The sequence below is a fragment of the Periplaneta americana genome, chromosome 14, assembly GCF_040183065.1.
Source record: "Periplaneta americana isolate PAMFEO1 chromosome 14, P.americana_PAMFEO1_priV1, whole genome shotgun sequence".
NCBI lineage: Eukaryota > Metazoa > Arthropoda > Insecta > Blattodea > Blattidae > Periplaneta > Periplaneta americana.
The window spans coordinates 155,509,029-155,522,278 of record NC_091130.1 but is presented as its reverse complement, the minus strand read 5'-3'; the positions used below and the strand labels follow the sequence as shown (position 1 = coordinate 155,522,278).

General features: G+C 36.7%; 1 protein-coding gene across 1 annotated transcript; it reads right to left on the bottom strand.

Annotated features, from left to right (window-relative positions):
- Positions 1 to 1,188: 1,188 nt before the first annotated feature.
- LOC138713907 (succinate dehydrogenase cytochrome b560 subunit, mitochondrial-like) lies at positions 1,189 to 12,979 on the bottom strand. The gene is made up of 5 exons (XM_069846426.1): positions 12,825 to 12,979; positions 12,615 to 12,671; positions 11,807 to 12,009; positions 5,033 to 5,175; positions 1,189 to 1,478 (listed from the first exon to the last, which is right to left on the bottom strand). The coding sequence occupies exons 1-5, from the start codon at positions 12,842 to 12,844 to the stop codon at positions 1,374 to 1,376; spliced, it is 528 nt and encodes a 175-aa protein (XP_069702527.1). The 5' UTR covers positions 12,845 to 12,979; the 3' UTR covers positions 1,189 to 1,373.
- Positions 12,980 to 13,250: the final 271 nt, after the last annotated feature.

The window sequence follows — 13,250 nt, the reverse complement described above, 5'->3', positions numbered from 1 at the left end:
TCGAGGTAGTTCGAGTGACGAGTAGATATAATATTAATGCGTCCATGTAGCAAGAAGAACGCAAACTACTTTCTCAGAAAGTATTTTTCACTTGATGGAAGTAGTTTCCCTTTTCCCCGCTAGAGACTAGATGGAAGCAGCAATTTTTGTCATCTTCATAACTTCCGTGGACGGAGCCCCTGAGAATCATTTGCGGAGCCCTAAGGGCTCCGCGGAACACACTTTGGGAACCGCTGGTCTAAAGAATGTGTGTTATGAATTTCATGCATGTATCTTTAATAGTTCAGAAATTATATCCATTTTTGTCTGGCAATGTAGGAAAAAAATGAAGTTACCGGAAACTGATAAAAGTGGGCATGTGATTTAAAAATCCATAGCGCTGGAAGTTTAAAAATGAAGTCTCAACATCCGATAAGGGCATAAATACCCACAAAATGTTATGCAATGCATTCCACACATATCAAAGTGTACTTTAAAGAAAAAACCAATTTTTCTAAAATTTAATTTACCGGAAATAACAATAAAAGTGGGAGAGTGATTTAAAAATCCATAACTCAGAAAGTTTAAAAATGGTGACTCAACATCCGATAAGGGCACAAATACCCACAAAATGTTATGCTATGCATTCCACACGTATCACAGGGTATTTTAAAGAACTTATTTTTTTTTTTTTGAAAATTTACTCATTTTTCACCAAAAAATACCATCCTCTCCCCTTAAGAACTACTGGTCACTGCATTTTTTTTCTGTAAACAAGTCTTTCTTTTGATATACAGTATATATATATATATATATATATATATATATATAATGTTTTATTTAACGATAAGCACAACTGCCAAGGTTATATCAGCGTTGCCCATGTGCTGTAATTTTCTCCGTCAGGAGTTCTTTTACATGCCAGTAAATATACTGACATGAGCCAATCGCATTTTAAACACACTTAAATGCCATCAACCTGGGCCAGGATCGAACCCACAACTTCGGGCACAGAAGGCCAACACTCTACAGACTGCAGAACCCAAGCCGATAAAAGTCTTTCTTTCAGATGACAAACTTGATGGGATTTTTATGCTGAACTATCCACAGATTCCAGCGCTTGATCACAAAAGGGGACAACAAAGAAGAAGAGCATGTTACCATAATAAATTCACTGAGGTGGTTCAAATGTTGCGTAATACTATGGGATACTGAAAACAATATCACAATTTTTATTTCACGCATACACAGAATAACAGATTATATTTACTCTAGTACGTGAAAGCTATTACACAGTATCTAATAATTTACAACAAAGATCTTTTTACAAGTCACCATACGGCAAATTTATAAAATGTGTTCCTGTTTGAAAATAGCCACCTGTTACATGTTCTTCACAAAGATGCTAGAATTGCAGAGAAGATGAGGCTAACTCCAAGAACAGAATATCCTGTCAAGTACACCTCCTTGATGGTCAGGAATTTACCCATGTCCCATGCCTAAAACAAGAGAGCAAATTATTAATAAAATGTCAAACGTCAAAGTCTGAAACATTTGCCACAGTAGAGGTAATTTCAATATGTAGACAATAAATAAATCTTTTTCTATAAATTAAACTTACTTTGAAGAAATATTTTTAATTTAGCATAATAAATCTAATCTATCCTAATTCTGTAACTATCATAAACTGTGCAATACAGGGCTAAATGCAAACATTTGATAAAATACTGCGCTTTTTAAATATTTTTGTTAGGGCAGGATATTTAGGATTGCATCCTCTGAAAGTAAACGTGTTTTTCACACAAAGTTATTTAAATTATGTCCCCACATAATGCGTAAAATGGATTTAAGTATTCAATATGAACAAAATCCAACTACCGGTAATAAGTTAACAGAAAAGGTTACATAGGAAGACACAAGCAAAAAAATAAAATAAAATAATTTTTCCGATATGGAATGTTAAAAAAACACGAGTTTTTACCAAATTCTTGAGATTTTTCCTGTGGCACAAAACTGTATCCATACTTGTCAATGTAACTTAGAAAATAATATATGTACCAATACTGTATTTGTAATTTTATTCGGCAAAGAGTGCTGACAATCTTAATACACACATAGTATTGTGTGTGCTTTATGGACATGATCTACATCATGGCTGGCAATTGGATTTCCGTACGAGTGTTTTACCCATACAGGCAAATGAAATCATAATTGTTCCCTCACAGACAGGAACAAGGTAGCAGAGAAGGGGAAAGTAGGCAGTTCATTTTGTACTGATCAGGGATGAAGTATGTATGTATGTATCTCCAATGGAAGTCGCACAGTGGAAACCTGAAACTGAGTTTAAGAATGACTGGAAATTATTCTTTTTTTAAGGAATCAAAATAGGGAGATGCACAGTGTCTCATTTGTAAAAACATGCCAGGTGCAGAAAATGTAATTTAAAGCAACATTATGATGTCGAAAAATATAAAGACATCGTTGGTGATGAAAGGATGAATTTACTCACTGTACTAAGTGAAGACATAAGGGTAAGTGGCATTATTTTAATTTATATTTAATGTGTTTAAAAAAAGGAGCCGGAGAGGGGATCTGGTGAGAAGGAGAAGATGAGAGTCTTAAAAAGTTACGTGAGAAGTGTTGTGTGAGTGAAGTGTTACGTATGTCTAGAAACGAGAGTAAGTAATTGAGTAGAACTGAGAATGGACCAAGAACAATAATAGTGAGTAGAACTTCTTGTGGGCATTATTATTATGTATAGGGTAGGGTGACCAGGTTTCCAAATAAAAAAAAAACAGGACACTTATTTAAGTTGACATGACTCAACATTTTATGTAAACATTCATTATTAATTACTTATATAATGTCAGTGAGCAGTATGAGGTCCAGTTTTATTTATTTTTAAGTAATAAATACTACACTGTTTACAGTAACTGGCTATAATAATTACTTAAGTACATAATAGAGTAGCATGGATATTTGGCTTAAGTCATTGTTGACGAGGTTTTATATTGCAACTAGTCTGAATTAATTAGGTTAACATATTTTTAAAAATACTTCGAGTTCATTGGACCTTACATCATATCCATGTCACTGTATTCTGAACTTGTTTCATAACAAAATTTTTTGCCTCATATTACTTTTCAACTATTTTAATATTCTCCATGTAGATGAACTGTAGAATCAGCTTCATAATTCTTTGATGAATGAATTTGCTCTAGATATGTTAGCCTTTCCTTCAGGAAACTACAGAAGTGCATGTGAGACACATTTTTGGAATGACATTTTGTGATTAACATGGCCTTTATTGAATTCATTACAGTGACATCTGATGGAGAGAATATAGAATTAATCAGTGTTTATGTGATTATTAAGTAAAATAAAAGAAAAAAATATTTTAACAATAATTTAGGGAAAACGGACATTTAGCATCCCGAGCATACTTTTCTCGGGACAGGAGACAAGAAGCTGAAAATGGGGACAATCCCGTTAAAAACAGGATGTCTGGTCACCCTAGTATAGGAGAGGATAGTAATCTACTTTGGTGTAAAAGGGTCAGAGATATTAGATGAATTTGGAATAGATAGGATTGGAAATGTGTTGCTGTGAGGTAGGGTGTTATAGAATGTGGTGTTGAGGATAATGTTGTATGAGGGTGAATAACGGGTTCAAGTTAGGGGCAGGAATGTAATTTGAGAACTGGACAGTATAGTATAGAAATCTGTAAATAGTGATGGTGAGTCCCTGAATACAGAAATGTGAAGGGCCATCAACCACTTGGACAATAAATCATATATCATATTTAATTTAAAGTTCGATCCTGAACCATAATATCGACAATGAAAAGAATGAAGTCAAGATTAAGAGCAAGTATAACAGGTTAAGAGCTGCAGTGAGACTTGCTGCACCAAAGTCCTTTACACCATCCATTGAAAACATTATTAAAAGATAGGGGGAGGAAAGCTAATCTAAAACCTTTGCAAATCTGTTAAGATATAATTATTATTTTGTATTCTGATTTTCTAACATACACATTGTGATGAGAAAGGTCTGATCATTTTAAACCAACAAACATTGTACAATGAGAAAGAAATATTATCGTCAAAATACAAGAAATGTGGAATACAGTAATCTGATGTATGATAATATATATTTAGAATAGTGTATATCAACAAATACAGTGAAACCTCTCCTTTACAGACACCTCCAAGATACGGACACTCCTCATATACGGACAGATTTTTATGTCCCAACTGAAATAATATAGAAATAATGATAAATTTAACTCTCGTTTACGGACACTCTCAGACACGGACACGGACAGCTGTTTCACAGTCCTAAAGTTTGCTTTACCTCCCAACTGCGGACAGAACTTGGATTTCAAGACCTAATGTGTTACAATAATGGAAAATATAGTTTTGAGAACTGTACAGAAATTCCTTAACATGAAACATAACACAAGGGTCTCGTCGACTTTCACTAGCCCAGCCGGCTACCCCTTGTTAGCTGGAAGCGGGTGGATAAACAAAGTCATAAAATTTAACTTGTCTGATGGGTCCAAGGTTTCCGCGATCGTGAAATTGTATTCGACACATGATAGGGTTGGTAGGGTTATTCTCTTCACTGCAATCAGTTGTTCTGTTTCGAGAGACATGGCACCTGAACATAAAGGTTAAGTTGAAAACTGTAAATTACAATACTGCATAACTGTAGACCTAGAATAAAATTTGCATGGCACAGTACTGTACTTTCCTTTTTCAGTGTTATCTACTGCAGTTCAAAGTTGCAAAGAATTTACTGTAGTATACTGTATTTAGAATTAAACTACAGTAATATATTTCATTTAAAGCGTGAAGGGATACATAATGCATATTATAAATTTACTGGTAGATTGGGGAGCCTCCCTCCCAATAAAGGACACCTCCCAGATGCGGACAGATTGTTACATCCCTTCGATGTCCGTAAATGAGAGGTTTCACTGTAGTTTATGTTGGCATTTGCTTATATATACATTTTGCCATGCTTTCAAATATAAGAAGGAAGGCAGACTTACCAAGTGCCTAATACCATTAGCATAGTGGAAACAGAGGGGAAAGGCGAGAGTTGCCTTTGCTGCTAGCAGTAATGCTGGACTCACGTGCATATTTTCAATTGCTGCCAAAGTTTCCGAGAAATGGCCACTCATGAAAAGACCACCTGCAACAATAATGATATTAAATTACCAATAACTGTAGGAGAGTATAGGCTAGTGTCACGTTATAAGTTCGCATCCTTCATGTATCCATGACGTGATGTACTAAATAAGAAGAAATTGTGATGACTGATGAAGTGGCATACTTCTCATCTGCAACTTATACTATTAATGCAAGAAAAATGTATCATGATTCTTGCTATTTCATATCCAAGCACAGAAACAATATTTCATAATGACATCTGCGATTATTATCGAGAGGTCTAATTTGGTTAAGATTTTAGTGAAGCTGGTGTTTTCAGTTGGATTTAGCCAATATTTTAACTTGCCCGTTATCTCTTCCCCAGTACTTGTCTATCATTTTAATGTCCGCAGTATGTAGTATGCAACACAGATTGAAGGAAGGTGAAAATTGAATTTTGGAAATATGGAAAGTAAAAATGTCAGTTGGTAGAGCGGTGGTACATTTAACCAAAGGTCCCGGGTTCGATACCCGGCCCCAGAACAATTTATCCCTCGAAATTATTCAAATCAACTTTACAGGGAGTTATACTTGAAAGCTTGATTAGCATAATACACGTCACTGTTCGTTAACAGAAAACCACAATTTAAGTCACACAGAGTTAGTGTGCACTCAATGTTGGTTGCTTGACGGTTGTCAGCCCACTTTGAGGTCTGTGGATACAGAGGGAAAAATTGGTTCGGTGTCTGGTAGAGTTCCTGGGTAGCTCAGTTGGTAGAGTGATGGTACGTTTAACCAAAGGTCCTGGGTTCGACACCCGGCCCCGGGAACAATTTTTCCCTCAAAATTATTCTTAATTTTCCTCTTCTTTTCTATGTGCAAAACTAGGAAAAATTTGGTCCCATTTGTTTGGAATTTCAGGAGTTATTTTTTAAATTAAAAAAAAAAAACTTCATCATCCCAAGCAGATACGATGGATAGGACAAAATTCTCCAGCATGTCCGCATATCTCTCGGCGTTCATTGTGTAACCAAAAGCTTTGACTGTAATTTTTCAGAATATGTATTATATGACTTTCTTGTGTTAAATTCTATCGTACCTGGCTTACATGTTTCGACCTATTATGGGTCATCCTCTGAGGAAAATGAAAAACCATTATGTACAACGCACTTCAACATTAAGCCTGTAATGAAGTTTACCGAATCTGTTTTCCATGCTAGACATAGAAATCACATTCCACCATTTCTTAATAATAATGTGACAGCCCATCAAGACTCGATCACGCGTCCCACAGAGGGCAGGGTGCGCGTGGAAGGTTCGGATGACGTGGAGAAGGGAGCTGCAGCCACGCAAACTAGAGGGGCGCGACGAGAGGGAGAGAAACCCAACGGCATGTGCTACGCGCGGTGGAGGGGAGCAGCAGCGTGCGAGATTATTCGAGAGTGGAATCTTTTGCGAACTCTCTAGAAACTATAGTTTGGTTATAAAAGAGAAGACGCAAGTTTAGTTTTAGTCAGTCAGTCAGTAAGCCAGTGTTGTTACAGGCAGATCTGGACAGTAAGCGAGTTAGTCTTGCGTAGCAGTGAAGCCAGCTTCGAGACCAGAGCGCGACTTGAGTTGTGTCCGTAACTGTGGAGCCTGAAACCCGGAGTTCGAGTGCAGTGGACCGCAGTTGGAGGACCTGAGTTCGAAGTTCAGCGGATCGTCTCTGAAGGTCTGGGGTTCGAGATTCTGTGAACGCAAGTGACTGAGCTAGAAGAACTAGCCAAGACAAACGAGCTGTGAACTGAGAACTGACAGTTCTGTGTTGTAAATAGTGCTTTGTGAATATTAGTTAAGATTAACAGTTCATTGTTGTTCGTAATAGTCCAAGTAAATTGTCATTGTCGTCTGTGGAGTGCACTAACGAATACTGTGTTACTGTGTGGAGAGCAAATTCCATTGTTGATGGGAATAGAATTGAATTGTAGAAAGTGAAGAGTTATTGTTGAGAGAATAAACTACATTGTTGTTTAGTAATAAAATTTACAATAATAATCATCGTCATGCTTCGTCAAATGCAAATCCAATACCATGATGTGCACTGTAGACAATGTTATCAGACAGCAAAATGTAGTGTCCTACCGAAACATTAAATAAAAATTAGTTACTTTTTAGTTACAACTTAATTACTCATAAGCACGATGAAAAACATTTCAGTTATCTTATGATATGTCATCAGACTTGTTTCTCAAGTTCTCTGATCTTCAGTTCAATGGATACATAGCCAACTTCTCTCCCAGCCTTCTAGACTATATTAACATTCAGTGTGTAATCACACATTACTGATCATTGCAGCACAGATGTCAAGATTAACCTAACATAACATAACAAATTCCAGTGTACACTAGCATGAAACTTTCGTAATGTCGTCCTAGGTTATGTTGGTAAGACTGAAGAAATAGCTAACTGTGTGTAAGTACGAAGGGAAGTAGGCCTACCTATTCACTAGTTTACCCAAAGTTCCCACGTCTTCCGTTAGTGTGTGTTATTGTTTGGCCATTCTTGTCTACATAATTACCAATGCATTTTTCTGCAAAATATTCTAGAATAATTTGTGCATGAAAGAAAAAATATTTAAATCATCTCTCATTCGAGAATATTACACAGGATCAAAAACTAACACAGTTTTTTCCTTAGAATTAAATAGATTTTACGTCATTTCGGTAATTTCCTATGAGGCAGACAAAAACTGCCAGAAAAACTACTGCCAACTATGAACTTCAGATGCCACCAAACACCTCAAAATCCAAAATGCAAAATTATACATATATGGATATTTTTAAAGGGGTTGCTTCTAAAGTTAAACCATGCACCCAACAAAAAACTAAACCAATACTCTGACATACAGTTAACTTCGCATAATTAAATCATCTAATTACTGTGGTGAATCTTATGCCGCTTTTTTATTTTTCTTTCCTCCGTTTCTCCTTTTCCCTCTCTTTTTTTAGGTCTTCATCTTTTGGCTGTCACATTTCAACATCCTCTCTAACGGGGTTTAGTACTTTTCCACTAGAGAGAGTTCTGGATAAGTCGATTCAGTAGCTTTTAGCCTAGAAAGTGTATATTGTACTACATTGCTTTTACGAGATTTATTTCATTTCTTTATTGGGGTCTAGGGTTACATTCTAATTGGCTTGTTTGAATGTTAATGGCCATCACCTGTTCCATGCATTGTGATGGCGTTTCAGGATGATGTACCGAGGAGTCGAGCACCTACTACGAAAGAGGATGGATGTATAATTGGGGCAGCCAACGAGATGCTGGCTCAGCAGAACATTCTACAACATTCGATCACAGCATAACAACACCACACTTTTCCATCCTGTCAAGGAACTGGATTACCAACTGGAATTTCTGATTTCCAAGTAATGATATTGGGTTGTGAGTTTGTTTGGTTTTCCACATGAGACACACTACATGGTATTTTGCCTGGCTCTGCGTATATTATATATTTTGCACTCAGTGTTGCGCGTTTACCAAACCGAGACTTGTATTTTATTACACTTTGGTTTTGATGGGAACTGTCTGCTGTGTAGTTTTCTAAAAACTTTCTGGTGAAACACTGTAATTTCCTGCAGTGTCTATGTCTGCACCTGTTGATGTGTGCTCTGCAACTTCAAGCACTTTGTTTCTGACTCTATTCATCCTCCTTCATATTATAGGCTCTCAGTTATTACCTATGGGGTTCATCTAGTCCTGTCGAGGTGCATTTTCACTCCTTGGAATATTAGAAGTGATATTACGTGTTCTACAATTTGTCCTGGCGACTGCATATTGGAAGACATTATTTTAAATATCTTGCAGGCTAGCTACAGGAGTTTCGATTTTATGGTAATTGTGAATTACAGGAACGCCACTTCTTGGGCCATAAGAATAAAACTGAAGGATTTCCTTCGAAGCAAGAGGTTGAAGTATAAGCATGTGCTTCGAATTGTAAGAATAACCTCTACCTTATTCTTCGACCTTATGCTTCTAAGACAGGAGCATGTGCTCATGAATGTTGTGTCGTTTCATGTTGCAGTACTGTGTATTTGTCGGCACTCTTTGTCAGCTGAGTGCGGGTGTTCGGTTTCATAAAGAAATGAGATAAGCAGCAATGGTAGGCATCCCAGTGACATAGCAAGTTTCCTTCTGATGCTAATAAACCACACTCATTTCAATCACAGTCCCGCACCGTGGCGTCGTGGTCTAAGGTATCTTGCCTAGGACTCGCGTTACGGAATGCACGCTGGTTCGAGTCCTCGTGAGGGAAGAAATTTTCTCATAAAATTTCGGCCAGTGTATGGGTCCGGTACCCACCCAGCATCGTGATGCACTTGGGGAGTTACGATAGGTAGCGAAAATCCGGTTTCGCAAACCAGTTATGACGGCTGGGGGGATCATCGTGCTAACCACACGATACCTCCATTCTGGTTGGATGATCGTCCACCTCTACTTCGGCATGTGAACGTGAGGCCAGCAGCCGGCTGGTCGGTCTTGGCCGTTCAGGGCTGTTAAGCCATGGATTTACTTTTACTTTACATTTCAATCACAACTAAATAAGGATTCCACGTGGTTAAAACTGCATCTTCCGATTCAGACAGCGGTAGCTTTGTGCCCCTTGAAAGTACAATTATATTTTTAGCTACACATCCTGGAATATTAGAAAAAAGTGACAAGTTCCAGAAGTGAAAAGGAAAAAAAAAAGAGGTAGCATTTCAGAAAACGATAAAAATTATTGTAAGAAAATTCGGCATACTAATAAATTCCTCTTAACATGCGTCTTTGAAGTACCCATAACAGCATTATTAAATATTATAATTAAGCCTACTATAAGAAATACTGATAGTTAAAGTTTCTACGTTAATCTGTGTGCATCAATAAAATATGAGTAGTAAAATTATACCAATGCAGTGACGTTAATGTATTTGAAGTCCTTCCAGTGGCAGGTTCCTCTTGTTCTTCAGTATTTTCATCTTCATTTAAATCCTATATATTGTCTGTAAAGTCATAATTATGATCATATAGATACTTCGCTAGCTTACATTGTGCAACACAAAGCAACAAACAATATGACTGTTGGGATGTTTGAGGCAGCATTGTACAGGCGTATTGTAGAATGGGAAACCTGCTTCATAGTTGGCCAAAGGAACGTTCTATTATAAATAACTGTCTCTTTATTTAAAAATCCGATTTCGATATGATACCATGAGCCATGGTTCGAAGCCGTCACTCAATAGGACAAGTATTTTTAAATCCACTGAACACATCACGAACTGATGAATTTTTCCTTATTCTACAGTCAAAAACGGACCCTGGCCAACTGCAACACTAGTCAAGCATTCTTTTGCTTTGCATGTAGCTTGCAACATACTCCTAATTTTATCACCATATCACCATGCTGTGTATGTTTAGCAATACGCACGAGTGCAGTCTAATACACTGATTACACTCGGAAAATTTAATTTCTATAACTATTCAGGTTTATATCTTGTAATGATGGTGACAACTTGAGCCATTTGTTCGCTTTTTCCGTTATATTTAAATACATTAATAATAGTTTTACTCATAGTGGTCCAATGTATACCCATCTCTTCTGCAATACCGGAGCTCCAAGCCCTTCCTATATCAGCATCGGAAACCCGTACTACTCCCAAGAATTCACTCTAACCTATTTTTACTATTGCAGATAATAGATGAAATGGAATGTTGCAGGGAAACGGGAGTATCCCGAGAAAACTCTTTGCAACGTCTGATTTGTCTACCACAAATTCCAACACGACCTGGCCAAGGATCGAATCCGGGCCTCCGGGATTGTAGACAGCATGCTAGCACTTGGGCCCCTCCTCTTATCTCCTGTGTTTCCTCCAGAAAATGTGATGTAATCCATTGGATATTTTCTTCATTAAGTGTATATAAACTGTTATACTGCTCCCTAACAGTACACCAACGTAATTTGTAGTATTTTTCACGACGTAATGCGACTGGTAATTCAACCAGATCAGTAAACTACAGAGATGAGTCTGCTCCTGACCAGACTTCACTTTTTAGAAGGATATGCTTCGGAATCTAAGGATATGCTTCACTTTATTCATACATTTTTTCTAATTCTGAAGCAAAAGGATGCGCTCCAAGCAAATGCTTCTTCCTGTGAAGCAAGTGCTCTTTTCCTATTGCGTCATCAAGAGCAGAAGGTTTTGCTCTGCATTTTATTATTAAAATCTGAAGCACATCCTTCAAAATAGTAGAGTAAAAGGATATGCTCAACTTTATTCTTACGGTCCCTTACCTTTTTCAAAATCGCTGAAATAAACTTAAAACGAAAGTATTAAAAAATAATCGTGTTAGAAGATTGAATTTGTGTATTTTTGGTCCAGGGAGCATCCGCTTTTTGGTGCAAAGATAATTCGTTTGGCGTGTTTCTTAATTGAAATTATGAAATGGCGTTCCTGTGCTTCACATTTAATGAATCTTGTTATGAGACAACCATAACCTTTCAAATAAACTGTTCCAGCTTTTTTTTTACCCATCTCTACATAAAACTCAACAAAATTGTCACTAAAATTTATCTAAAAAAAGTTGTCAATAGTTACTACATCCAAGCAGATGCCCGTCTCCTAAGAATTTATCGTTACTAATTCTTTTAATCTTACCTATTCCCCACACAGTCACAATACTCCCCATTATCATGCCGGTCGTTCTGTGGGTAAGTGACAGAAGAGATGTCAGCTGAGGTTTGTAAATGGTGAGATGAGGAGACTGCGGGCGACGCAGTCTTGCATTCTTAGCATCGAAGTCTTCGCCTGGTCTTGCAGCAGCACTTGCTGCAGCTGCTCGAACAGTGGTAGCTCTCAATCTGCAAATAAAATGTTTTTAAAGAACCAGAGGTATGAGACGTCACAATTACTTACCAGCAAGCATCCCTCCCCTAACAACAATTGGCTATTAGCCGTGTAAACGTTAGAAGGCTTTCCTAGAAATAATAGAAAAAAAAATTGCCTTACTAAAAACTGCGTTTACAAATTTCAAGTTCTCTTTGTGAAGGTGTTAGGCCTACGACTATGGAACTACCTAAGAGTTCATGTATGGTAATATTAATTATACTAGACAGTATTTGTGCTACTGAACTCTTAAATCTAGCGACCTTTATTACTGTAACGTAAACAATGAAAAGTATATATGGTACAACTAAATCTAATTTATCTAGCCTTGGCAAATCATTTCAGTGAAAAGCATCTTTTCTATATACAAAAATAAATAAAGAGGTAAGCGGAGAGTAGCCCTATTACAGAAAAACTGTACTTTCATACTACATATGAGACAAAACAATTTTACCCACATCTAACAATTTCGGAAGCTTCTTTATGGTCATATTTTTAAACACGAAAAAGCCTTGAAAATAAAAGTGACATTTAAAAACCCTGTCATATATATACACAAGTCCTTGATAGTGTCTCTTACCCTGGTGTTAAAATGCCACGGAAAAGGCATCCCGACAATTGTTTCTGGGCAAAAATCCTGTAAAATTAAGAAACAATTACATAAAGTAAGATAATTAATTAGCAAAAATAATAACATAGGGCTGTTACGTCTCACACTATAAAATCAATGGTAGGATAATATTCTTCTTAAGTGAATTTTCTTCGAATATTTATACATTACTCGCATTACCTACTACTCTGAAATGCCATCCTAAACGTTCTCTTTCTCGTCCTCTCCCCTAATACCGCCTCTTATCGACAATCTACTAGAGAACTTCAACAGGAAGTAACCTATACCGATATTACCCATGAGACCAATAGGTAAATACGTTGCTTACGGGTAAATAGCAGCTACCTTTCAATCAAAATTAATACTTATTTAAGTTATATGATTTGCATAAGAGCGAACTAAAATAAACCTGCTGACGGAAAATAATGCACAATGATTAATCGTAAATATGAATATGAAATTAATAGAAAATGTTACAGATATGTACACATATTTATTGCTGGTACTTGTATGATTTGTGTACAAATGAACAAGAAGAATTCAGTTATTCGCAGAAAAAATCATTTTTAAATAACTAACTAGGTCATATTTTAAAATTTAACAATA